The sequence below is a fragment of the Phyllostomus discolor genome, chromosome 2, assembly GCF_004126475.2.
Source record: "Phyllostomus discolor isolate MPI-MPIP mPhyDis1 chromosome 2, mPhyDis1.pri.v3, whole genome shotgun sequence".
In the NCBI taxonomy this organism is placed as follows: Eukaryota; Metazoa; Chordata; class Mammalia; order Chiroptera; family Phyllostomidae; genus Phyllostomus; species Phyllostomus discolor.
This window is the reverse complement of record NC_040904.2, coordinates 197858843-197884939: the sequence shown is the minus strand read 5'-3', so window position 1 is coordinate 197884939 and position 26097 is coordinate 197858843. Positions and strand designations below refer to the sequence as shown.

At 41.3% G+C, this 26097-nt stretch overlaps 1 protein-coding gene across 1 annotated transcript in view; it reads right to left on the bottom strand.

The window, feature by feature from the left end:
* The window catches only part of CFAP54 (cilia and flagella associated protein 54), a 249121-nt gene that overhangs the window by 66796 nt on the left and 156228 nt on the right, over window positions 1-26097 (bottom strand). The window contains exons 47-56 of the mRNA XM_028532627.2: window positions 24339-24461; window positions 18794-18847; window positions 13921-14128; window positions 11829-11917; window positions 9876-10045; window positions 3950-4055; window positions 1918-2062; window positions 687-844; window positions 335-514; window positions 104-233 (exon numbers count right to left, since the gene is read on the bottom strand). Coding sequence (XP_028388428.1) covers window positions 104-233; window positions 335-514; window positions 687-844; window positions 1918-2062; window positions 3950-4055; window positions 9876-10045; window positions 11829-11917; window positions 13921-14128; window positions 18794-18847; window positions 24339-24461 — 1363 coding nt within the window. The remainder of the gene's footprint in view (window positions 1-103; window positions 234-334; window positions 515-686; window positions 845-1917; window positions 2063-3949; window positions 4056-9875; window positions 10046-11828; window positions 11918-13920; window positions 14129-18793; window positions 18848-24338; window positions 24462-26097) is intronic.

The following is a 26097-nucleotide window of genomic DNA, read 5'->3' as shown; positions in this document are numbered from 1 at the left end:
AATATTGCCCCATACAAATGTCCTCATATAATAGTATGCCTGAAAATGACTTAACATTTTTTCATCAATGGCTTGAGTGTAATATCTGCTTAAGTGTTCTTACCAATTCTCATTTTTGTTTTGGCCAATAACATGACATGAGGAAGATAGACATTTTTCAAAGGCTGTAGTGGGCTTGCATAGTCCGTGTTTGATGATGAAGGAAATTCGATTGTTTCTCCAAAAGTTAGCATCTGTAAAAGAAACACTGTAATTAGCTAAAGTGGTTTGGAAGAAGGAAAGAAAAAACAGAAAAACAAGTTTCTAAATCTTGTGGACACAAAAGCCCTCTCACCTGGTCAATAAGAATGTTGTGAGACTGAGTCAACAAATTTACTTCTTCTGTTGTTGAAGAGGGAGCTCCCTTGAATTTCTCGGCTTTTGTTAAGTCATCCAGCAAAAGCAAGCTTCTTACCAGGGTTAAATGAGATCGGGGAGAAATAAACTCACTCCCTTCAAGCAAATGTATTATGGCCTATTAAAATAAACGCATTCCTTGTGAGCGTACTGTTTGCAATTCACTGAAACAAGAGCCTAGCCATACTGATTGTTATGCATTCAGTACCTAATGGAATCTAAAATTCTCTCCTTTTGTTCTAAACTGAATCTTTCGGTAAATACCAGTGTGAATTAAGTTTTCTTCATACCTGAAGGTTTGTTATGATGTCTGCCTTTAAATGCTTTTCTTGTAGGCCAATAATTACCGCTTGCATCAAGAATTCAGCCTCTAGCTCCTCGTCTCCTGCGCTTTTCGCCTCCATACACGCTTCATTGATGAGGCTAACGTAATCTACCATGTCGTTTTCTAAAATAAACACGTGTAGTCATTAACATGCACTGAGAAAGTCAGAAAGCAGATATGCATGATACGCATCACGTTCATCACCGAATACTGTCTGATACAGAAGAACAGGAAGGTGCAAAGACAGAAAACAAACAGAGCGCATGAAACGTGAAATAAATGTTTTCATATGGGAGGAAGTACTTTAGAGTACCTAAATGCTGCAAAAGTAATGACAATATTGCATGAAATAACTTAATTTGGGAGACTGATCAAGATTGGCGGATAAATAGGTTTACAAGTAGATAATTAATTACTATATGAACTAACATTCATATGAGCCAACCTGTGATCTAAGAACTTTATAAGTTTAACTCATTTAATTTTAACAGTAATCCTATGAAACAGGTATGCGTATCTCCATTTTACAGAGGAGGAAATCAGGCACAGGGGGATGAAGAGAGTTGGCCAAGGTCACCCAGCAAAGAACTGGTGGTAGGAACATCTGACCCAAGGCAGCAGGCTCCAGGATCTGTGTTCTGGGCCCCTTACTCTACTCTGCCTTCCTGGAGGACAAGAAGACCTGCGCATCAGTATTTTGAAACCCCTTTGCCTGCTTTGCACACATCAGTAGCATGCATATCACCAGATGCTAGCAACTGTTGAAAATGATCATTCTTATTTAATAATCTGAATTTTTTATTCTGGAAACACATTAAGCTAGAGAGTTATAAAATGTTAATGTTATAGTAAACTCTATCCCAATAAAAACTCTGTTACCTACATAAAATCACTTTAAATAAGAACTTTAAGAAAACAGGACATGCCCTGGCTGGCGTAACTCAGTGGATTGAGCGCGGGCTGGGAGTCAAGGTGTCCCAGGTTCGATTCCCAGCCAGGGTACATTCCTGGGTTGCAGGCCAGAACCCCCGGCAACCGCACATTGATGTTCCTCTCTCTCCTGTCTCTCTCTCCTCTCTCTCTCTCTCTCTCTCTCTCTCTCTCTCTCTCTCTCTCTCTCTCTCTCCCTCCTTTCCCTCTCTAAAAATGGATGGGTAAAATCTTTAAAAAAAAAAAAGAAAACAGGACATTTGTACCTTTCACGATTCCAATGCCATGCATCTGCGAGACAAAGGCTGTCACCAGCGCCAAGCGGCACCTCAGCCACAGGTGAATATTGAAGTATTCTCGAGAATTTAGGGAAACGGGATCTAAATATTCATCATCTTTATTTTCAGTGGCCTAGACAACATTAAAATTATGGTTAATTTCACATTTAATAATGTCTAAATTCTAGCCTAATGCTAAATGCGATATAAGTTAAAAGAAGCATACAATATCATTTAATAATATTAAATTTTAATTTTACAAATGATTTTTGCATATTCCATAAAATGTAAAAAATATACACAGAAAACAGATAAACAAACAAACAAACAAGAGCACCCACAATCCCACAACCCCCTGCTGACAGTTTTGGGGTGTGGCTCTGCAGCTTTCCTTTTTCTCTCTACACCCACTGTTGAAAAACAGTTTTGCGGTCTGAATTTTTCATTGCAAATTTTATTATCAGCAGATTCCATGTCCTCAAAAATTTTGTAAACATCCCCTTAAAGACTGAATAATAATAAATAATACTGGCTAATATTTATCAAGTGCCTATCGTGTGCCTAGAAAGGTTGACTATTTGCTTAAAATTCATCGTGTTTTGGCAAAGGTGGGATTCAAACTTGTGTCTTTCTGACTTCAGAGCCCATGGTCTTAATCCCTTGTGTTCCATTGCTGTTTTCGGCTTACATCTCAAACATATGACACTTTACAAAGGGTGGCGGGTGTCCAGAACTCCTGGGAGGGAGGTGCAAAGAGAGTTTCCCACTTTGCATCTCTGACCGTTCATCTTCTCCTACCAATTAGCAGCACCTGCTGTGAAGCAGCAACTCTCGGGACTGGAAGGGGGCTGGAAGGGAGCTGGAATCTGGATAGACAGTTGAGAAGGACAGAAGAGGAGGAAGAGCTGTTCCTGGAAACAGAGTAAGAAGTGAACAGAGGCCTGGAGGCAGGCTGGTGACCACACCAGGCACAGCAAGTAACGGAGGAGTCTAGGGTCTAGATTAGCAACCCAGAACAAGTCCCATCCACCCCATCCATGGACCTCACTCTCTCAGTGCCCACAGCTCCTGTTGCTATGGAAAAGCCAAGTCACGATCTAAGTCAGGGTTTCTCAGCCTTGACACCACTGACACGGTGTGGCAGGTAACTATTGTGATAAACTGTCCTGTGCAGTTCAGGGTGGTGAGCGGCATCGCTGACCTCTGTGCACTACATGCCAGCAGCACCTCCCACCCCCGGCTGTGACAACCACACGTCTCCAGACACTGCCCAGTGTCCCCCGGGGAGGCAAAATAGCCCCCAATCAACAACCATTTCTCTAAGTCAGTTTTCAGAATTGGACTGCTTTTTGGAATTTGTATTACTTTTAATATAGTAAGAAATGAGTCTCTATGTAAGACAATTAGTTTTACTTATTTGTAATGAAAATCAATATTAGCAATTTCATTAGTAAAGTTTAAAATCATGAGCAGAGATTCTATGTGATGAATCTTTATGTTCCAAACAATGCTTTATTATTAAATTACTTCATTTATCAAAAATTCAATAAAACTTCAAATAATTTGCAACACCAGGTGTCAACAGACTTGAGAGCTTAAGTGTGGAAGAACATGACCATGAGAAGTCCAAAGTGGGAAACAGCACAGGCGCTATACTGAGGGTGCTAAAGTGACACTTAAAAAGTGAAATGAAGAGCAAAGCAAAGCGAAACAACTTTATTTGCTAGTGAAATCAGATCTAGAATTCTATTCTGATACATTTGGTGGGACTTTAGTGATGATTACATCCAAGTCCATCAGTTCACAAATGAGATTTAAATTTAAATGTTTTTACAAAAGTTTAAGGGACTTGATCGAGGTACACCAGTTAATAAATTGCATAAACAGGGCTTGAACCTGGACCTTTACACTCTGTATTCAGTGTTATTTCTACTCTACGCCTTTGTTGCATCCAACTAATTAGACAACTTTCTAGCATGCCAATAGTTATAATAAGGATAAATATGAAATTCATACATACAGAAGTTCCTGTAGAGGGGGAATTCTCTCTGTCATCTTGCACTGCCTTCTGTTCAAAAAGTTTTGAATCCTGGAGAAGTTTAAGTGTGGAAAATACTATTGCAGCACTAAAACAGAGAACATATTTTAAGTGTTATTAGTATTATACTTGTAGCATTTGTATGTTATTTCCTAAGGCTCTTCCTCCAAAAAAAACCTTCCCACTCTCCCTCCACCCCCAAAGTTGTTAGGTGCCACTTCTATGTGCCCTAATAGTACCCTGATCTTAATTAACCAAAAGGTAGTACGATCGTGCTATCTAATTGTCCGTAAATTGCTCTACAGCTAATGTGGCTTATTCCCTATTGACACCAAGCACCTAGTGGCTGGGACATAATAGAACCTAAAAAATATTTCTAAGTGAAAGTGAGCAAATACAAGAATAAATAAATGAATGTTTCCAATGTTTAAAACAAAATTTACTAACAATATCACCAATAAAATGAGCATATATGCATTTTATATAAATCAGAATATGGTTCTCCAGAATTTTGAGGTTATAATACGGTCACTTAATGTTATATACTTACAAATCCTTAAGCTAAATTATTGCTTAATCAGTGTCTAGCCAGAGGAAAATGTACTAAATTAAGAATATAGAATCCAGGAAATAGGAAATTTTTTTGCTGTCACTCTATACATAAATTTGCACTAGGGACCAGCACATCTTCCACCCCTGAGAATAATAAATTTATCATTGACATCGCACCATTTCAAGACTATATAAAGGGGCTTCTTCTTTTGAAAATCTATCCCAAAGGAGAAAAGTCTATACACCTGAAGATGCTTATCAAAGTGTTATTTATAACATGGCAGGATTGGGCGAAAGCCAAATGGACAATACACCCATCTATCTAATTCCCAACTTGGTATCTCTACTTGAATAGTTAATTGGTGATCACATTTAACAGGTGTTATAGGCTGAATTGTGTTATACCGAAAAGGTATGTTGAATCCTAAACCTTAGTACCTCGGAATAAGGATCTGTGGAAATCAAGTTAAAATGAAGTCATTGGAGTTGGCCCTACTCCAATCTGACTGGTGTCCCTATGACAAGGAAAATCTGGACAGAGAGACAAACATCCACGGAGGGAAGGTGCAGTGAAGACACCTGGGGAGAACATGGTCATGAGCCTGGAGCGATGCGTCCACAAGCCAAGGAATGCCAAGGGTTGTCAGCAAACACCAGAAACTAGAAAAAGCAAGGCAGGGCTCTCGTCACTTGGAGCTGTCAGAAAGAACAGAGCCTACTGACCCCTTGATTTTGGACTTCCAGCCTGCAGAAGGGTGAAACAATAAAATCCCATTGTTTTACATCACCCAGGTTTTGGTCCTTTGTTATGGTAGCCCTGGGAGACTGACAGAATAGGTTAAAAGCAGCTCCCCTTGCTTCTACCCTCCTCCACCAAACCCCATCCTCTTCCCTGTCCTCTGTTCCAGGCAGAGCCCAGAACCATCACTGCTTCCTCTTGGACTCACACCCTATGTTCAATCTATAGCAAGTTCTGTCAGCTTCCACTTGGAAACATGGATGCCACCCAGCAGCTCCTCACTTCACCTCCTCCACTGCTGAGGCTTCTGTCCAGGCTGCATCATCTCTGGACTGGATGGCCGTAAGAGCTTCCTGACCAGCCTCCCGCAGTGCCTCAAGCCCTACAGTCCCGGCCTCCAGCGCGTGGCTGCAGCATTCTCATCAAGGCGGAGATCAGATGGCGACACTTCAGTACACAACTTCACTTGGGTCAGTCACTGAGGTTCCTGGCCTAGCACGTGATCAGCTTGGTCAGTGTGCATGCATGCTTGGGGGAAGGCATGGTCTGTGTGTGCAGGATCCCAGAGTATTAAAGTGGATTATTATAAGGACTGAGTGCGATATTGATTCTTCCACTTGCTAAGAAAATAATGTTGAGCACTTCTATGGGACAGGAACAAATCTAAGGTCTGAGGATACAGTCCTGGAGCTTGTGGAACTGAAACTCTAGCGAGGGTGGGATGTGCTCAGGAACAGGAGTGCGAGACAAATAGATGGCACCCAGTGCGCGCTAGCTGTTACCATTATTAGTATATTGAGTTAGCCGGGAGGATTGGGGATTTTCAGTTAGCCGCATTGATTTTCTTCTAGGTTGTTAACCAGAAGGAAAAACTTTGTGCAATTATTGAATTTTAAATTCCCTAGATTCTACCGAGTCATTAAAATGGTATAGAAACTTGTAGACGAAGGTATTGTTTCTGATTGTATAAACCTACTGATTTCTAATTAAAGTAAAATTAAATGAACAAGCAAGAAAACAACAAGGAAAAATGTAACACTTATTCATCAGGTATAAAGGTATGAAAATCCCTCTTCGCCACATATGTTTCTCTGGCACCTGGCACCTGGGTACCTCCAGAGGTGGGCACAGGATGGCTACTAGAGGACCCTCGGGAGAAAAAGTGGTGCTTGTACCATCCTTCTGATTCCAAAGTCCAAAACTGTGATTTCAAGAGAAATGAGGTATGACGTTTGGAATCTTGCTAACCCCCCAATGTAATGAATAAAATATAAACACATTAGCACATAATAATCCACCTGGTGTTAGTATGTACTTATCCACCTGGTACTACTTCGTTGCAAAATGGAAAATTCCTACTGTCTCCTCTCCACTTGAGAGACAAAGTGTGGGAGGGTCACCCACTATCAACGGTCTAAAGCCCAAAGGTTAGGACATTTCATTCTGACACAAAATTAAAAGGTTCCGATGTTATCTCATTTAGACAATAAATGAAATAGAAAGGAGAATGGAAAGGAACACTTTTTTTTAAAGACAGAATTCTGAGAGAGGCAGCCCTAAAAGAAGTAGAAATATAGTCTGAATAGCTTTGATCCCATTTACTTCTTATTAATATTCATGACAAAATGGTCAGTTTGTTCTCCTAAAACCCATGCGGCTCACTTTACCTGTCACCCCAGGGAATGTGTCTTTCAATTTCCTTGACGTGTAATTTTATTAGACGTATCATGAAATGTCAAGCTAACCGTCATCTGGGAAAGAGAGTGTCCAACACTTTCAGCAGCTCCCAAACAGAAGCTCGTGGGAGGTGAAGTTCACCTGAGAGAAACTCATTCATCTTGACAGCAGGCTTCCCCAGATGACAACTCTGCTGCAAAGAGGCAGTAACATCAAAGTGTTTGCAGGTTTTGTCCCAAGCACCTGGTTCATGTTAAAGCAGGAGTGATTCGGATACACTTGCACATTATTTGCATATGTCTCTCTGGTCTGCAAATTAAAGTTCTACTGTAACACTCCTTCCGGTGGCCATTTTGTAACTTTTAGTTTCTACTGCTTCCCTAAAAAATAAAAGTCACTTATATTACTCCATACCAAAAGGTTGTAAGACACGCAGAGAGCTAGGAAAAGAATGAAGGTATGTGAACAACAACAACAAAAAGATTTTCTAGGGCTGCTGTTACTGTGTGACACACTGTTTGAGAAAAGAGTTTTATATTTTCTATATTTTTCTATAGGAAATCATATAGTCGTGCATTTTATTGTCATAAACATATAAATATTTAAATATGCTCACATTATATACTTGCTATAGGAAATCATATAGTAAAAGTTTCTTCACTCTTCAAACTTAAGTAAAGAAAATGGCATATTATTATCCTAAGCCTATTTTACCATCCATCATCTACCATGGTATTCTTTTTTTTTTTTTTAGATTTTTTTCTAACTTTTTTAAAGAGTTTATTTATTTATTTTTAGAGAGGGGAAGGGAGGGAGAAAGAGAGGGAGAGAAACATCAATGTGTGGTTGCCTCTCACATTCCTCCCACTGGAGACCCAGCCAGCAACCCAGGCATGTGCCCCAACTGGGAATCAAACCAGCAACCCTTTGGTTCCAAGGCTGGCACTCAATCCACTGAGCCACACCAGCCAGAGTACCATGATATTCTTAAAGACAGCTATAAATGTGACAATACATTAAACCAGTGGTTCTCAAATTTCTTAAACATATCAGCACTCATTTATACCCTTAAAAATGATTGAGAACCTCAAAGAACTCCATCAATATTTACCATATTAGAACTTGAGCTGAGAAATGTTTAACTTCATATTTATTCATTTGTTTTACAATAAAAACAAGAAACCTATTACATGCTAAATTAATAATGCATTTTAATGGAAAACAACTATATTTTCCAAAACATCAAGAAAATTAGCATGAATAATGCCATTGTTTGCATTTTTGCAAATTTGCTTAATGTCTGGTTTAAGAGAAAATCTATTTAATAGAAGACTTTCATATTTGCTTCTCCATTCAGTCTATTGTAACATATTGTTTTGACTGAAGTATATGAAGACTAGGCCCTCCTACAGATAGTTGCTGGAAATGGGAGGAGTATTTTAATAGCTTCTTCAAACAATTGTGAACATTATTCTTTGAGACTACACAAAAATGTGACAAGTGCCAGTTTCTTAAAAGTCTGTTGCAATATAGCACCTAATACCACACATTGATGAATTTTTCCCACTCTCTTACATGAAACCTATTGGTCTAGCTCTTCACCCAGGACTTTGGAACATCGTGGATTAGTCATTTCCAAAATATTAGCTCCCTGAGTTTATGCAGATTCTCTTAAAGTTGAAACATTTCATCACACAATTTTGAAAATGATGCTTGTTAATATTACTACCAATCTCATCAGAAAAATAAGCACTAGTAAACTGTCAAGTTCATGGTGGCAAATACAAACTGTCCAAAAATTCTAATATTCCCATGAAAGGTTAGATGTCATGACTGGTAACCAATACTATTAGCTGTTTTCCTAGAAGTGGCATGTCCATTTTGCTCATTGTCAGCAAAATGCCTGTCAAATACTCAAGTCTGAGCAAGTACACTTTGCAGGGGTTTTCCCCCCCCCAAAATAAACAGCATTCCACGGGGAAAAAAAGCAGCCGTTTGTCTCACAAGTCAATCACACGCGTGCTCTTTCTCGAGACAACTAGCAAACTGTTGTGCAACAGAAGTGCTGCGGGCGTATTTCCCGTTTCATATTCCCACAGCATATTAAAAATAGATTCAAGGAGAGGGATTTATAAATGTAACAGACCCTGCTGCTTCATGAAAGGCACTTGTCAGTGAAGCTGACCCTTTTTCAACTGCAAGTGTGTGGCACTGAAGCAGCCTTGACTACACAGTTGGGGCCGCTTTGACCCATAGGGAGACCCGGAAGCGTTACCACTGTGGCTTTTGCAGCATCAATGGAAGGAACAACACAAGAAGAAGGCGAACGGCATCCTGGTTTTATTATAACAATGGTTTTGATCTCGCAGACCCCTGTAAAGCTCTCAGGGACACACCTAGGGATCTGCAGACCACACTCTGAGAATTACTGCTCCAAACGGGCTTTATGGATTTCATCGCTGCTTAGAAACCACAGAAAGTATAAATTTCCAAAAACTTATACTGTCTCTGGCATAAAATCAAATGTAGAAGTTGTTAATCACAGAATGGCCTTCAGTCAAGGCTCTCACTGATGAAATGATTGTATGTTTCCAATCAAAGCAAAAGGGGATTTCTGCTGAATTGATTGCCCCCTTTGCAAAAGCTGCAGGGGGGCTCCTCCTTTACCAAGAGAATGACCATCTCAAAATTAACTCCCCTTCCAAATTCTGAATTGAACGCATGGAGTTTAATGCATGGAATTTCAGTATAATAAAAAAAAAAGCTGGAAGATTAAAAAAGACAATGTATTTAATCTGCAGTTTTCAGAAAAATAATGCATTGAAATTTCCTTGAATAATAAAAAATAAGTAGGCTCTATTAATCTAGGAATTTATAAAGTTTAGTCGTATTTAACACATTTGAGTGAGGAGAACTCTCCCCGGGCACGGGGACTCTCACCTGTAGGCGGCCCGGTGCCTCTGCAGGGCGATCTCAGCCAGCTGCAGCCGGGCCTGCACCTCGATCTCCAGCGGGCCCGCCGACCACTGGGAGAGGTCCTTCTGGCCTGGCTGCCCCAGCTCAGACAAGAGGAGATTTAGCTTCTCTTCAGCTTCTGTCAGCAAAATTGACTTAAAAAAAGAAGAACACACAATTACCCAAGTTCAGAAATGATACAAATAACATCTCATTCTTAAGCCATCAAGTATTTTTTGCACTGGCAAGTAATGACAAGTGAAGATCAAAAAAGGAAATTGGATCACCATCAGTGAACAGCGAAAACGCAACAGAGAATGAAAAGGAAAGTAATGGCAAGAGTAAACACATACAACAGTTGCCCTTTAGTGAATGTGCCGCCGATGCTCACACATGCTTATTTACAGCAGTTACGTTCAATAGAGTTGCTGCAGACACTGAATTAGCAAACACTGAACCATTGTTCCTAGGGGAAATACAGGAGCGTGTGTTCCTGGGAGCCTCTGGCCACAGCATTTTTTGTCAGCTGATCAATACATAACCTTGTTCAATGTGTGTTTATGTTTAAAAACATATTATTTAATATATACTGTAGATTCGTTAACCTTGAACTCACAGCCAATAGCTCCATAACTAATGCCTGACTGAAACTTAACTAACCCACTTATTTTCTCCATAGGGCACATCGCAACCCTCTTGTACTCAGAAACACTGAACAGAACTTTAGCACTAGAGTTTGTGGGTCATACTGCAACCAGCAACAAAAAAAAAGCACAACATTTTTTTTTTAATGTGGCAATAAATAGACCATGAAAAGGACACTTATAGTAGGAGAGTGGAAACAAAAGCTCAGTGCATTGTCTCATTCTACCCAGCTAGGAAAGTGTGTGCTGGGCAAGGCGCACCTTACTATGCTCCGCCACGTTCACAAATGAACACAAAGGAGCCATAAATACTGATTTGGGGTTATAAATAAATTTTAGCATTGGCAAATTAGCAAACACTGAATCTGTGAATAATAAGAATCTAGTGCATTTCAAGTTAGCTATGTCACCTCACGGGTCATGTGAGGACAAGGAGATTTTACAGTGGGCCATCAATGGGAAATTGCACCCTGGCATGGCAAAACAGAAAGGGACCGACAAGTCCTCCCAGGAACGGGCCTCTGAAGTCTTGGGTGTACAGAGAAGTAAATACTGTAGGAGTTCTGCCCTGGCTGGTGTAGCTCTGTGGATTGAGCGCGGGCTGGGAACCAAAGTGTCCCAGGTTCGATTCCCAGCCAGGGTACATTCCTGGGTTGCAGGCCAGAACCCCCAGCAACCGCACATTGATGTCTGTCTGTCTGTCTGTCTCTCTCTCCCCCTTCCCTCTCTAAAAAAATAAATAAATAAAATCTTTAAAAAAAAAATACTGTAGGAGTTCTAAGGCAGTCTGCATGATGGTTAAGTGCATGGTCTGTATTTTATCAGTTGCATCATGCTAGTGACTTTCCTGCCGTCTAAGCTTCAATTTTCTGATGGTTCAGCACAACATAGTTCGAAAACGATTAATGCCTACACCATAGGCCTGTGAAAATAATCACGCATAATGCCTGTCATGTGGAAAGCACTGAACACATGGTAGCTGTTTTCATTGCTGTTGTTTCACTGTTAATATTAGGAAATGAGAAACAGGGTTTGGAACACTGAAACCCTCTCAAATAAAAAACTGCACATCCTGCAGCACCCGGTTGGGTGGTAGAGTCGGAGTCTGGCACCTCTGGGTACCTGGCTCTTCTCATGGGGAATAGACTCCATCTCAGCCCAGCCCAGGCCGAGGCAAGAGCTCTACCCAGTCACCTAACAGCAAGCACAACCCGGAAAGTGGGCCTGTCGGTGGCCATATGGTGGGCATCTTGGTAACTGATTTACTATGACTTGAAAACATTGTAAAACTTACCTTTATTATGCTAAGTGTGAATTCATCTTTCACTTTTCTAAGATGGCTAAGATGATTAAATGAGTTTCTATCATCCTTTAAACAGAGATCTATAAGACACAAAATTTTGAAAGAACCAAGGATATCTGTGGTTAGTTTAAAAGTTAATTCTAGTTTATAAAACCATCATTAATTGGGAAACTATCCATAAAGTTAATGCTAAAAACCCTACAATAGTAACTAGAAATATATTGCTATATTAAATAGTCTCTAAACATCACACATTAGAAGACTAAGGCCAATTTGTACAACAAATCAGACAATTCTGAAAGGATCTTTTGGATGCTTAGTGATGTTATTCAAGTGATGAGCTGCTGGTTCCAGAACCTCTTAAAGTCCTCAGAGTATTAGGGGTCTTCTAGATATTTATAATACTTTAATAAGATCTTCTTGGAAGCATCAGTTCTTCTGATTTCCACAAGCTCTAGGACCGGAGAATGACACCATTTGAAACAGCACAAATGATAATCCTCAAATATCTCAGAATTCACCCACGATACGAAGCTGACCCTTATTCTAGACTAGAGAAAAGAGAGAAAAACTACTACAAGTCGTTATTTGACTAAGAATTGCCGTAAAAATTGCTCACCTAAAGACACTAAGTGAGTCGAGTAGGAAGAATGAGTCTAGAATAACATGGGTCAGAACACATCTGACTTCCTCTCACCCCCCTACCTGGCTCTACTCCTACACTAGGAGGTTCTGGAGCTGAGAGTGGGCTGAGCCTAAGGGAAGGCTTGAGCACTTGGAAAATCCCAGCAGGAAGATCCGGGCCTGCGTCTTCTCCCCGAAAGAAGAAAGTGAGAGACAAAGAAAACAAATGCCTGGAGCCTGAGAGGAAAAACCCTGTGAGGAGCATCGGCATAAGAGAATATCGATCCTCACAGGATTCCGACCCACGTTTTCCTCACTGCTCCTGTGTCCTCCCCTGTGGCTCTCCCCCCGGCGGCCCTTCCATAGTGTGGCACGGCCCTTCTCTGGGGAGCTGATCATCATGAACTGTGTTCAAAGGCAGCCACCTTCTAACCTGCTGGCCTTACTATCTCAGAATAATAATAAAATGTACATTTTAAAACAGAGGCCAATATTACTCTGATACCAAAACTAGACAAAGACATCACAAAAAAAGAAAACTACACACCAATATCTCTATAAATATGGATTTGAATATCTTCAGCAAAATATTAGCAAACAGAAACCAGCAACACATAAAAAAAATTATGCACCATGATGAAGAAAGCAAGATCGGTTAAACATTCAAAAATCTACTACTATAAAAGAAACAAAAATCACAGAATCCTCTTAATAGATGCAGAGAAGGCATTTAATAAAATGCAACGATCTATCATGACAAAACCATTCAACAAACTAGGAATGGAAGAGAAATTCCTCTCTCTGATAAAAGACATGTATATATATATACATATACATATATATATATATAAACCCACAGTTAACATCGTACTTGATGGTGAAGGCCAATTATTTTTATGATGATGTCTAATACACTTGCAAACTACATCCACACTATGTGCAGCCCATAAGTCCCATCCGTGGGCACCTCATCCCACGGAACTGTGCCTTGTATCCCATGGACCGGCAGTGCTGCGGCCCTGCTCCCTGGAAACAGAGTGAATGCGAATCGATGGGGCTGCGTGAGTAACCGCGGGTCACTCACGGCGGGGAACACCGCACCACACAGCCAGGACAGTGAACCAAAGCAACGCAGCTGGCATAAGAATGGTTTTAGTGAAATTCTTCTGCATGAGAAAGGCAAGATGCAGAAAAGATATAGAAATACATCATTTGAATAAATGACAAATTCTATTTGGGGTGTGTGTGTGTATGTGTGTGTGTAATGTATGGCTGTGGAGATATATGGATGGATGTGACCCCAAACATAAACATAAGCACATATGTATGTCATTAGTAAGTTTCAAAAAAAATATCGAAGAGCAAACACTAAATTGTTCACAGGGATTACCGGGGTGCAGACGGGCACAGTTGGAGAAAGCGAGAAGAAAAGCAAGCAAACAATAAAGCAGAAAGTTACCTTTCAAGCTTGGGAGGTTGGCTCTGCTCCTCTCGGGCACAAATCCATGGTAGCCTGTTCTTAACAGATTTTCTGGGACACAATTTATTGTTGCAGCCACACTTACTAACAAGTATGCCTTCACGAAGGAAAACTTATTTAAGAGATGCTGATGGCCAATTACAACCAGAACTTGAGGCAAGCCTTTCTGTATTAATTCATCAAGTGCCTAAGAAAAATGGGGGAAAATTTAAAAGATTAATACGTAAAGTATTGGTTTTAGATATCATTAGCTTTAGTCTTCTCTTGCATTCCTCATCTGGGTTGGGGTGAGAAAACACAGGGGCAGACACGAGGTACCGTGCATAGTGGGTCTATCAAGAGAAATGGCAGCTCCACAGCGCTCCCTTCCGCAGTTCCCCACCAACCTGGGGCCTGTGCCTCACCAGACCAGCCCCACCACATGATGAGAGTGAACCAGGGCTGCAAGCAAGGGTGGTGACACCTTCAAAACAGAGAGACTGCAAAAGCTCATCAGCCATGCATGCTGGCTGCTCTGCTTTAACAGGAGTCAGTCAGAGCTACGAGGACAGGAATGGGAAGAGTGGGTGGATAAGCAAGCTCCCTCCAAGCTTAGATCCACGCTCAGTCATTAGAACTCCGCCTTGTGTACACCCTCAACTCCCTGGCCCCAGTCCTGTGTGTACACACTTCCCTGGCAAGGTCACACAGCCCTGGTGAAATCCAACACGGAACCTTCCTGGGACACGCACCCTGTGGCTGGAGGAGGCGGGAGAAAATCATGCAGTCATGGCCAATGCTCCCACGTTAAGTTTCTGACCAAACCTCAGCGCTGCCCATTCATTCTACACTTTCGCAGTCCACTCATTCTCACTCTCTCCTAGGCAACCATCTTCACACTTCTCTTGTTTCTCAATTTTAGCTCTTCCTGCCTAATGTCCCTCTCAGTGAATGACCTTGCTTTCTCTACCTAACTGAGAATATTGAAGCAAAGTAGTGTCCACAGACCCCACAGATGCCACCCTCTCTCCAGCCTACCCAAGCACCTGCCCCACCGTTCCACCTTCCTTTCTGGCACTTAAGCCACCGACCCTGTCACCACGGGTCCACTCATTCTCCCTACATCGTAAATGTGCCTTTTCTACAGCGACATTCCCATCAGCACACAGCCATGCTATCTTTTCCATCTCAGAAAACGAAAACCCTATGACCTGACTCTCTCCAGCTACTCCCCCAATTGTTGCTCCTCTTTACAGCACGACCTAAAGAGTTGTCAATATTCTAATTTCTCTCCTTTCATTTGCTTATAACCCCACTCCTTCCCTACACTGGAACCCTTCGGTCAATGTCACCAATGGCCTGAACTTGACTAATCCAATGTTCAGTTCTTTGTCCTCCTTTGTCATATTACTTATAACCTAAGACAGCGATTTTCAACCACAAGAACTCTTCCACAAGATTCTTGCCACAAGAATTTTGAAAGCATACAATCCCTGACTACTTAGCCACGGGCACTGGCCTCTTTTCCCTTAGATTGTCAAATTAAAAAATGACAACAGTCAACACAATAGCTGTCTGGTGTGAAAGAATCAAAATTATACCGGTATTACTTCTCAGAGAGGGAAAAATATATTGTTTGGTGTGCCGCAGAATTTTAATAATGGGTTTATGTGTGTCATGACATGCAAAGGTTGAAAAATCACTGATCTGTAAAACATTATCTCATATGCCAATTAAACTGTCACAGGGCTTCAACTGTAGAATTTGTTCTAATTTCAGAGATGTTAAATGTGAAAAAAATTGCATTTTTAGGACTCGGTAAATTATGGTGCTTGATTCATCAGCAGCATTTGGCACATTCATCATTCTCTCTTCTGAAAATATTTCTCTTAGCTTCCAGGCCACCATGCTCCCTCGATTTCTTTCCTACCCCACTGGCCACTCCTTGGCAGACCCCCCAGCGGGTCCTTCCTGTTCTCCCCCACCTCTGAACATGGGAGGGTCTCAGGGCTGCGCCCTCTCCTGTCTCCTCACCCCCTCCCTTAGCTGGTCTTAATCAGGCCCGGGGTTTTACCTTCCTCTAAATGCTGATGAAATAAAAGTTTTTTTTTCTCCAGCTCCAATCTCTCTTCTGAACTCAAGACACACATGATCAATTTCTGACTCAACACCTTCACTTGAATATCTAACAGGTATCTCAAACTGAACGTGTCCAGAACTGTACTCCTAGCCAACCACACAACCCACGCCCCCCCCACACACACACGTGCACACACACTCAAACGTAAAGCTCTAGGAGGGTTGGGGATTTGTGTTGTTGATTCACTGCACTGGGACAGTGGGGTAGTACCCAGTAGGCTCAATGGATTAGCTAAAGTAATCCTTTCAAAACAGAAGCCGATCAGGCCACACCTCTGTTTTAAACCCTCCGGTGGCTCCCCCTTTCTGTTCAGAGTAAGAACCTAACTCACCAAGGTCCTACAAGGCCCTTGTCAAACTGGCACCCTGTCACCTCTCCGACCTCATCCCCTGCTGCTCTCCCATCATTCACCCAGTTCTAGTAACATTGGCCAGCGTGCTCCTCAGCGTGCTCCTCACCGTGCTGCTCCTCACCGTGGGCAGTCCTGCCCCGGGGCCTTGGCAATCACTGTACCGCCTTCCTAGATTATTCTTTCCCCACATTTCATATGACTTGTGCCTTTGCTTGTTTCAAATCTACTCACAATTACCACCTCAGTGAAGACTAACCCGATCACCCCATTTAAAGTCACAACCCCCAACACAGCCCCACGTCCCCAGTCCCCTTACACACTGCTGGGTTCATTTTCCCCCACAGCATGGTTCACCTTCTAACACACTATCATTTACTTATTTATCACATTTACTCATGTGTTTATTGCTAGTCTTGCCCACTAAAATATAAGCTTCCCAAGGTCTTGAGGAGTTTGTCTGCATTGTCGAGGGATGTGTTTATTTGACAGTACCAGAATAACACCTTGCCTACAGCAGGCTCTTATTACAGACTTGTTGAATTCATGTAAAATGCAGAAGCTGGGGCTGTTGATTCTAGAAAAGAAGGAAAGTCTTTGCTTTATGAGCAAAGGAAAAAAATTCTCATTGTTTTTGGGGGCATCCGAGGCACTGCTGGCAGCGGGGAGATCTGCTGCTGCTATTGTTCATCCTCCTCTCTCTACCCTCCTAAAGGGCGGGAAGGAACACGGGCTGAAGAGCCAGACTGGGAGCGGCACTGAGCCTGAGCTGCAACCGACTGCTGTACGAGGGAAATGGCTGATGTTCTGGGTCTAGAAAAAACCCTGCAGATCAGTTGGGGGGATGGGGAAGAGGAGTTTTCTCTTCTCTTTGCTCTTCCCAGCAGTGATTTAATGAGTCTTGACAATTACACACAAACACTTGAGAATCAAAAGAAGATTAATTAGAAATGCTATTTAACACTCCTTTCTCTCACTCTATACAAAAAAAAATGCAAAGTGTAATCTGAAGAGTCTTGAGCAGACCAACAGTTCTGTTTTAATTAAGTAGCTAATAGAAATCAGTTTTCCATTATTCTATGAGTCTCTTTTTGTTTAAAAAGAAATGATAAGGCAGACATTTTTTTAGATCCCCAACCACTCCTTAAAAAAGCGTTTTGGGGATGCTTTGGCATTTATGACTGGAAAGAAATAAATATTCTTAAACATCCCAAGATCTTGGAACACTAAAATGAAATATGAATATGTATTTATACCTTTCTATACCAGTTCTTTCATTTCAGGCAGTTTGTTTATAAATGAAACTTTAAAGCAAAAACAATGAATCATCTGAAGCATAATTATAAGTAAAGTTTGTGAAATTAAATAGAAAAGTAATAAGGATACATTTAATAAAAGGTGGATATATTCTTATTAAAATTAGGGAAAATGAAAATAAAGCAATTTTGAAGAAGTGTCTCTCAAAATTATTTCACGAAAAAAATGCCTTCCTCAATAAAACAGAATGCTGTTTCCTAGCATTTAAAACATTAAAATGATCTACACTTGCCCACAGGCATGAGCTGTCACCGGGGAGCGTGAGCCCCTTGCCTGTCTGTCACCCCTTTAGCAGCAGGTGCACCCCCACTCTTGTGCTCCAACACCTTCTAGAAGACAGACTGCCCACAGTCCTAAGATCTTTAAAAATGATTATTTCCAGTTAGTTAAATGCTACTAGGTCAAAGTTTAAATTCCAACCATTCGATTATCAACAAGAACAAACATATGGGGCTGGGCAGTGTAGCCCTCTCTTTGTACGAAATATTGGGGAAACTAGAGGAGCTGCTATCTCCATGGTAGTAATGGAAGTGCAATATATAAATGTGTCAGAATAACATGTGTACACCTTGAACTTATACAGTGTTATGTCAATTACATCCTAATAAAAAATGTTAAATAAAAGAAGAAAAACTCCCAAACCATTGCCTGAAAGGCAGTCTCAAACTGGGGCAAAGGATAGGAGTAAAAGCTGGGTTGAACAAGTGGGCTATCACAAAATATACTAAATCATTTTCTTATAATCAAGGTCAGCCATTATTGTGTAGGTTAGCCATTATTGTGTAGGTAATCAAATATCAAAGTTAGATACTTGATATGGCTAGACGAACAAACTGAATACACATGTGTTATCAAAAAATTTAGGAGCAATAGCGGATATTTGCCCAATCTGAAAACCAGATCAGTTGGGTCCAATCTTACCTCTGCTCTCAGCATTTTGAGAAATCAAAGAGTGTAGTACACAGAGGACTTTCAAAAACAAAGATTATAGCTACCAAATAGGTTGAAATGACTCAAAAATTATCCACACAACATATCCAATGTTTATAAACTGCTGGTATCCTTACCTGCATATTTTCTTTACTAGTAAGAGGCTTTCCTGAGTCAAATGATTGAAAGACCTGTCAACATACAAAATATTAACATTAGAAACAAAAATATTGAGTGTTCTTTTAAATAAAACTGTTAATGTGTTCTAAACATATTTTAAGCATCATGTTTATTATAAAAGTACTATAGGTTATAGTCAGAAAAGACAAGAATAATAGAAAGAAGAAAGTAAATATCACAGATATATCAACTTTTTTAGGTTGTCAGTGTTAATATTTTAATGTGTTTTCTTTTTGGAGTATTTTATTTTATTTTTATTTTTTTATTTTTGTTTAAGTACAGTTGTCTCCACTGTATTTTAAGTTTTCACATACAGATCTGTATTCCTTTTCACTTAACATTACATTATAATTATTTTCCCACTCCAGTATTTGTAAACCTCAGCCTAGTGGCTAGGCAATGTTCCATCCTCTGACTGTAGCATAACAACTTCAACTCTTCCCTACTGCTAGACATCGAAGGGGAGCACTTCCCACCCCCACCCCACCATGTAGTCCTTTTAGATAACACTGGTGACTGTTTTGTCTGTATTTCTTATTATCACCTTTGGAGACATCCCTGGAAGTGGAATTACAGGGTTGTAAGACAAGAATATATGGAGAAAACTGAGAGGAACTGGCTTAACTTATACTTCCACCCATGTTGTTTGAAAATGCCAGGATTGTTGCACTTTTAACAGCATTGCGTATTAGCACTTAAAAATATCTTGGCCAGGCCTGACCAGTGTGATACGGTTGGAGCACGGTCTATAGACCAAAAAGTCACAGGTTCGATCCCCAGTCAGGACACAAATGAAAAGAAAACCAATCAACGTTTCTCTTTCTCTCTCTTGTCTCTTCCTTCCTCTCTCTCCACAAACAATGCAAAATTGTCCTCGAGTGAGGATATATATAATCTTGGCCAGTTTGAGGTTAAATTGTATTACTCTTCAGAATGACTCTTTTTGTGGTTCTTTTCTTTTTTAGTGAATTACCTATTAATATGTTTGGCTCTAAATATTGTATAATGTTGTGTAAAGAAATATTCAATTTATTTCTACAGGAGACTGTTTTATCATGAACTAGGGTGCATTTCTCTGGGCACAGAAGGCCCTTCATGAAGAGTGTCCATTGTAGATGTCAATACTGATGCCCTGGTCATATGTCCTCGGTCATCTGGAAGTCACCAGCAGCTTTTGTGCAAAGGCCGCTCAGATACGGAAAGTATCCTACTTCACTTGTGCCTCACTGCTTGAGAGTATTCTGTGGCCACAAGAGCATTCAGGAGAGGCCAGAAGTGCAGGCAGCATCCCATACCAATGACGGACAGAGACGGTTCTAGTCAGTCTCTCTGGCGGTCCCAACTGCCCGCAGCAGTGACCTCATCAATGCTCCACGGGATGCTTCTCCTCCCATCTCTATCAGACTTTCCCCCTCACTCAGAAGTGAGTTCTTTCTGGAACTACCTCCCAGAAATGCTACTTGCTTCCAAATCTTTGCCTCGGGATCTGTTTTTGTGGAACCCCTAAACCTAGACATCACAGAAAGCTCTTATTGAAAGTGTTGGCAGTGTTTTAATTTTTTTCCCTTTTTTGAAGATATTCTTTGCCTCCTGTAATACATGGGAAAATGCGTAACTGAATCCAGGGGGAGATACTTGGTGGTATAATTTGAAGAGAGTTGATGGGTCTTTAGACTTGGTGATGAGAGCAGAACCTCAATGAGTATAATGTTAAAAGAGAATGTTTTAAAAGCCTGTGAAAAGTCCAACAATAATATGCAAGACTTTTTCAGATAGAGCAGGTCCTCGAATTATACTATTTCATTCCATGTCATTCGTCATAATGTTGATGAGGGACAAAAATGGATTCCCAGCAGGGGCCACTGTCTGTGTGGAGTTCGCATGTTCTCCCATGTCTGTGCGCATTTTCCCTGGGGACTCCGAGTTCCTCCCACATCACAGAGATGCATGTGTTGGGTCAAATGGTGTCTCTAAATTGTCCCAGTCTGGGTGAGTGTGGGCGTGTGAGTGCACCCTGTGGTGGAAGAGCTTTCAGTCCAGGGGGGGTTCCCATCCAACATCTGAGCTGCTGGGATAGGCTCCAGCTACCCCTGACCCTGAACTGGAATAAGCGGGTTGGAACATCATTATCTTACTAGTTTTTATTCATCTTTCTTACATGTATGTAGAGCTCATATTTATTTTAATGATTAATATTAGATGTGGTTTGAGTCTTCATTTAGAAGTTTGGTGATATTTTTTTTGTGACCAGAATTATGCCATAGGAATTACCTTTTTGTTATATCAGTTTTCTTATGATATTGGTTTCAGGATACCTTGTTGCACTTAAAGTTGCAATTTCTAAGAACAAATCAGGTGACTTAAGTGAGGACTTAGCTGTACTTCTTTGACAACCGAAATCTGACTCATTAATTTTCTCTTTAAACAACTGGCCTGCAGCCTGCCAACACTGGCACCTATTATAAGCCCTGAGCACATTTGCTCTTTTAATTACACTTTTTAAACTCTCAGTTGAAGCTGTAAAGCTGCAAATTAACTTTGAAGATACAAAATTTGAAGTCATAACCCCTGGGAGACAATGTACCCATACTTTTGCCTTATGATAACTAGCCCATAAAAATGAAGTCTGGAATTTACCTTTCAATTTTGGCTTCAGATTATTCCGGCTTCATTGTTTATTTTGGTGAAAGTGGTGACCATTGAAAACTCTCTCTTGTTTCTCTTGCTACCCAACTTTTCTTTCTCTTTCTCTCATTCTTGGATCCTAAAGGCAGCGGACCCTCAGGGCCCATTCTCTGGCTCCTACATTTTTCATCTGCTTCACTCCCCAGCTGATTTCATCCAGTTCTCTGACTGGAAATCTCTGTGCTAATGATCCCAAATCTACCTGAAGCCCCAACCTCTCCCCCAAATTCCAGATCATATGCGCTCTGCACCTTCCGACTCTGCATCCCCACATGTGCATGTACTAGAGGTCTCATACGGGACCTGTGCCACCCGTGCCAGAGCAGTATTCCCCACTGCAGTTCATAAAAGCTCCTTCCTACCAGTTGCTCAGGTTGAACACTTTGCAGTCATGCTTGACTCTTTTCTCTTACATCCCACACTGAAACCATCTTCCGCAAACGCTGCCAGCTCTACTGTCACAATGTCCAAAAATGAACCACTTTTCACTCCTTCTACCACCATGCCCCACCCACTGCCACATCTCATTCAGATTATGTGCAAAGGCCTTCTAGCTGGTCTCCCTATTTATTTATACCCACAGTCCTTTATGCTTAGCCACAGTCTAGTCCACAAAGAGCAAGCAAACTGGTCCTTTGAAATTTAATTCCTGCCCTGGCTGGCACAGCTCAGTAGATTGAGGGCAGGCTGCAAACCAGGCATCGCAGGTTCAATTCCCAGTCAGGGCACATGCCTAGGTTGCAGGCCATTGCCCCCAGCAACCACACATTGATGTTTCTCTCTCTCTTTCTCTCTCCCTTCCCTCTCTAAGAATAAATAGATAAAATCTTTTTAAAAAAGAAATTTAATTCCTATCCCATCATTCCTCTGTTCAAAGTTCTGCAACGTTTCCATCTCATTTAGAGTAAAGTCCAGCCCCAGCCAAGGCCCATAAGGTCCTCTAAGACCTGTTCCTGGGTCCCACCCTCTTCTCCTCTTCCTCTCTCTTCCAGCCTCACCGATCTCCTTAGTTTTCCTTAACCATGGCTTATAGGAATCCCCCTCAGAGCCTTCGCCGTTCAGCTCCTCCTTTTTGGAAGAATGCTCTCTCGAATCTTTCACCCTCAAAACTCCCTTATTAGCGGGACTTCCCAAACCACCCTCAATGAAACAGCCCCCTGCTGTTCTGGATACTCTGTCCTCACAGCGCGTCACCACCCAACATGTATTTATGTGCTTAGTATGTTCATTGTTTGTCTTCTTCCCTAGACTGTCCGAGAGTAGCATGCCTCCAGGAAGGCTGTAACTCTATGAATCTTCACACTGTTCTGTCCTCATGCCTGGAATAGTGCCTGTATGCAGTAAGCTCTCAATAACTATTTAAATGAATTAATGTATGGTTTTAATGACAAAATGTAAACCATTTACTATAGGAAAAGGCTGTTGACTGAGAAGCAAGCAAAAGAAAAATACTGCTAATTTTACTGAGGTAAGAAAATAAATTAATTCACGTCACAGAAAATGAACAAAACAACTGATTCCTCCAAAGACAGATAAACAGATACATGTACACACACACACACAAACACATCTGTCCCATGCCGATTGAAGGTCCCTCTTAGGATTTTCTGTAGATAACCTCACACTTACCCTATTGCAGAAAATTACAATGCTGTAGCAGTCAGACTGAGAAATAAGCAGATGCGTTTTAGGGGAATATGTTCAAGTAATTAATCTACTAAATGTAAATATAGTGTCAGCTTAAGCAGGTAATTTTCAGGACTTACAGCCTATCCCCCAGCTTGTTGTAGGTGCTCCCAGGTTGAATCCCAGCAGCAGGCATCTGTCTATCAGTCTCGCCCCTCACACACTCAGTGTCCCCCAGGAAACTGACTTGTTACCCCCTTCTATTTCCTGTGCTGCTGGCGCACGAGAGCCCAAGTACCTCCCTAAAACAAGATCGCCCAGTGATTCCCAGATCACCCTGAAAACTCAAGCAGAGGAAAGTCACAGTTCACTCTGATTTAAATATAAACACCCGTATTCGGTTTTAAGGATGCCTCAATTATCTGATTTACAAATACAAATTAAGCCAGGTAAAATAATCTCCCCAAATCAAAAAAGAGTAGACAAAGTAGAGGAATGTCCTCTCCTCACAGAAATCAGAAGAAATTTGAAAAATACATGCTTAACTCTTTGGTATAAAGTATACTAGTCAAAAACATCCAAATAAAACATGAGGAGAAACTGTGCTAAGAACATTAATCTGAGCCCTGGTTGGTGTAGCTCAGTGGATTGAGCACGGGCTGTGAACCAGGAGGTCGCCAGTTTGATTCCCAGTCAGGGCACATGCTTGGGTTAAGGGCCAGGTCCCCAGTGGGGGCCACGTGAGGGGCAACCACACACTGATGTTCCTCTCCCTCTCTTTGTCCCTCCCTTCCCCTCCCTAAAAATAAATAAATAAATAAATAAATAAATAAAATAAACCTTTACCAAAAAAAGAGAACATTAATCTGAAATTATAAGATTAGCCCCAAAAGTCTAAGAGGCAATGGCTGATAGAGGTGTCTACTGAGGCCATCCATGATAACTACAATGTTGAGCCAGAATTTCACTGTGAAAATCTACACTGAGACCACACACCCTCCCCCGGGGACACCTTCCAGGACAGACAAATGAAACTTGTGAAAGCCTGGTGACAGCTATCATCAGGCTTAACCAACAGGTCTACAGAACCAGAGACTTGTCAAAACACTTTTGGGGAAGCGTCCCCTGGAAGTCAGGAACACAGCCTTCAAAAGGTGAGGAAATGGCTTTGTATCAAGTCAACAGGTTTACCTTCACTTTCACACTGGTTTTAACTCCGGCAGGTATTAAGGAAGGCATGTTCTTTCCATAAAAAATCTGGGACATCTCATGAAAGGCTTCAGAAAAGAATCTTAAATCTGTAAGAACTTCAATCTTTAAAGGAGAGAAAAAAAATCAAGATTTTAAATTAAACATTTTTTTTACTTAAAAAAATAAAAATTTTAGAGAAGAATCATCAACTGAGATCCAAACTTTGTGTATAATGTGGGTAACATGTTACACATGAATGTCTGGTAAGCGTGGGTGGTGGAAAAGCACGCGTCTGCGTGTAAGACCATCTGCACGTGCGACAGGCCCAGCCGCTGACCGACAGCAGCAGGAGAGTACTGAGAACCACGGCCGGGCATCAGACGCGGCCACTGCATTAGAGCAAACACGTGAAATGTGATAAGCATGGAAGAGTTGAAAAATAACTGAGCGCTGAACTATGATTTAAAAGAAAAACAAAACAAAAATGCTCCCGATGTTCTCTAACCCTCCGAGGGGAGTCAAACAGACCAGCAGAGGAACTCCACAACAGAGACAACCATTCATTTTCTTGTCCATGACTAATGGGCACTGTCGATTTTAAAGACATATACTTAACATTAATTAATTGGCAACTATACATTGTGCATGACTTACTTTTAATATACTCCAGCAGAACTTTTCATCAGGAAGTTATAAGGAAAAAGAAGTTCTTGATCAAACTTATTCATTTATTCACTCATTCATTTAATGAGCTTATTGAGCACCTCTTGTGCACCAAGCCCTCTTGGACTTTACATTCCGTCAGAATGTGTGTTTGCCTGAATTTGAGTGACACATAAGGATGTGCACAGTAATGACAAGGGATTGAGGGTACTGACACAACTGCTATTTTCAAAACTGTGGCCAGGAGGAACTTCTCTGAGGAAAATATCTTTAAGAGAAGATGTGGAAATGAGGTAAGGGAGAGAGACACATGAAAATCTGCTGAGGGACCTCAAGTACAAAGGTCACGGAGTGGCAGGAGCAGTGTGGGGGGCCTGGTGTGCTCCAGGGGCAGCCAGTGTAGCGGCAGCTTAGGGAGAGAGGGGACGAGGACTGGGAAATAGGTGTGAGCGGGGGCCTGCACCCCAGCGTGGAGACCTGGGGTTTTGTTCTCTGGGTGATAAGAAGTTATAGGAGAGTTTGAACAGGGCAGGGCCCTAACCTGACTTATATTTTGAAAACATCTAGTGACTTCTTAGAGAATAGAGAAAGATAAATTGCAGAAGCAAGGGACGATATACAAAATTGGATAAAGATTATAGAAATGCATATATAATAGAAAAGGAAAATTCAATTTATTTTGACATGTACACCTGTCTCTCTCTTTTCCTTTAAGCACAGCCTTAGGAATCTCAAGGGTATACAAATTTTAAATAAATAAAAGAAGGTAAGTTATGGAAAATAAGATGTGTCAGTAATATGAAAATAAAACATAAAAAGTCAGGAGAATATTTTTAATAGAGAAAAAACTTCCTGTCTGTTGAGTTGTACACTTTGGTTCTTGCCGAAGACACTGTGGGCTGTAACCTCCCGGCGCCATAAAACACCCAAGTAGGCTCCGGGGAGTCACAGGAGCCCTTTCAGACTTCTAGACGGACTCTTCTCACTGCCCTGGGAGGGCACATTCCCTCACATCTGTGTGCGGGCACTGTGCATGGACGACCCATAACGGTTAAGGCTGCTTCTGGTTTCAGTTTGTCGGGCCAATCAGACCACT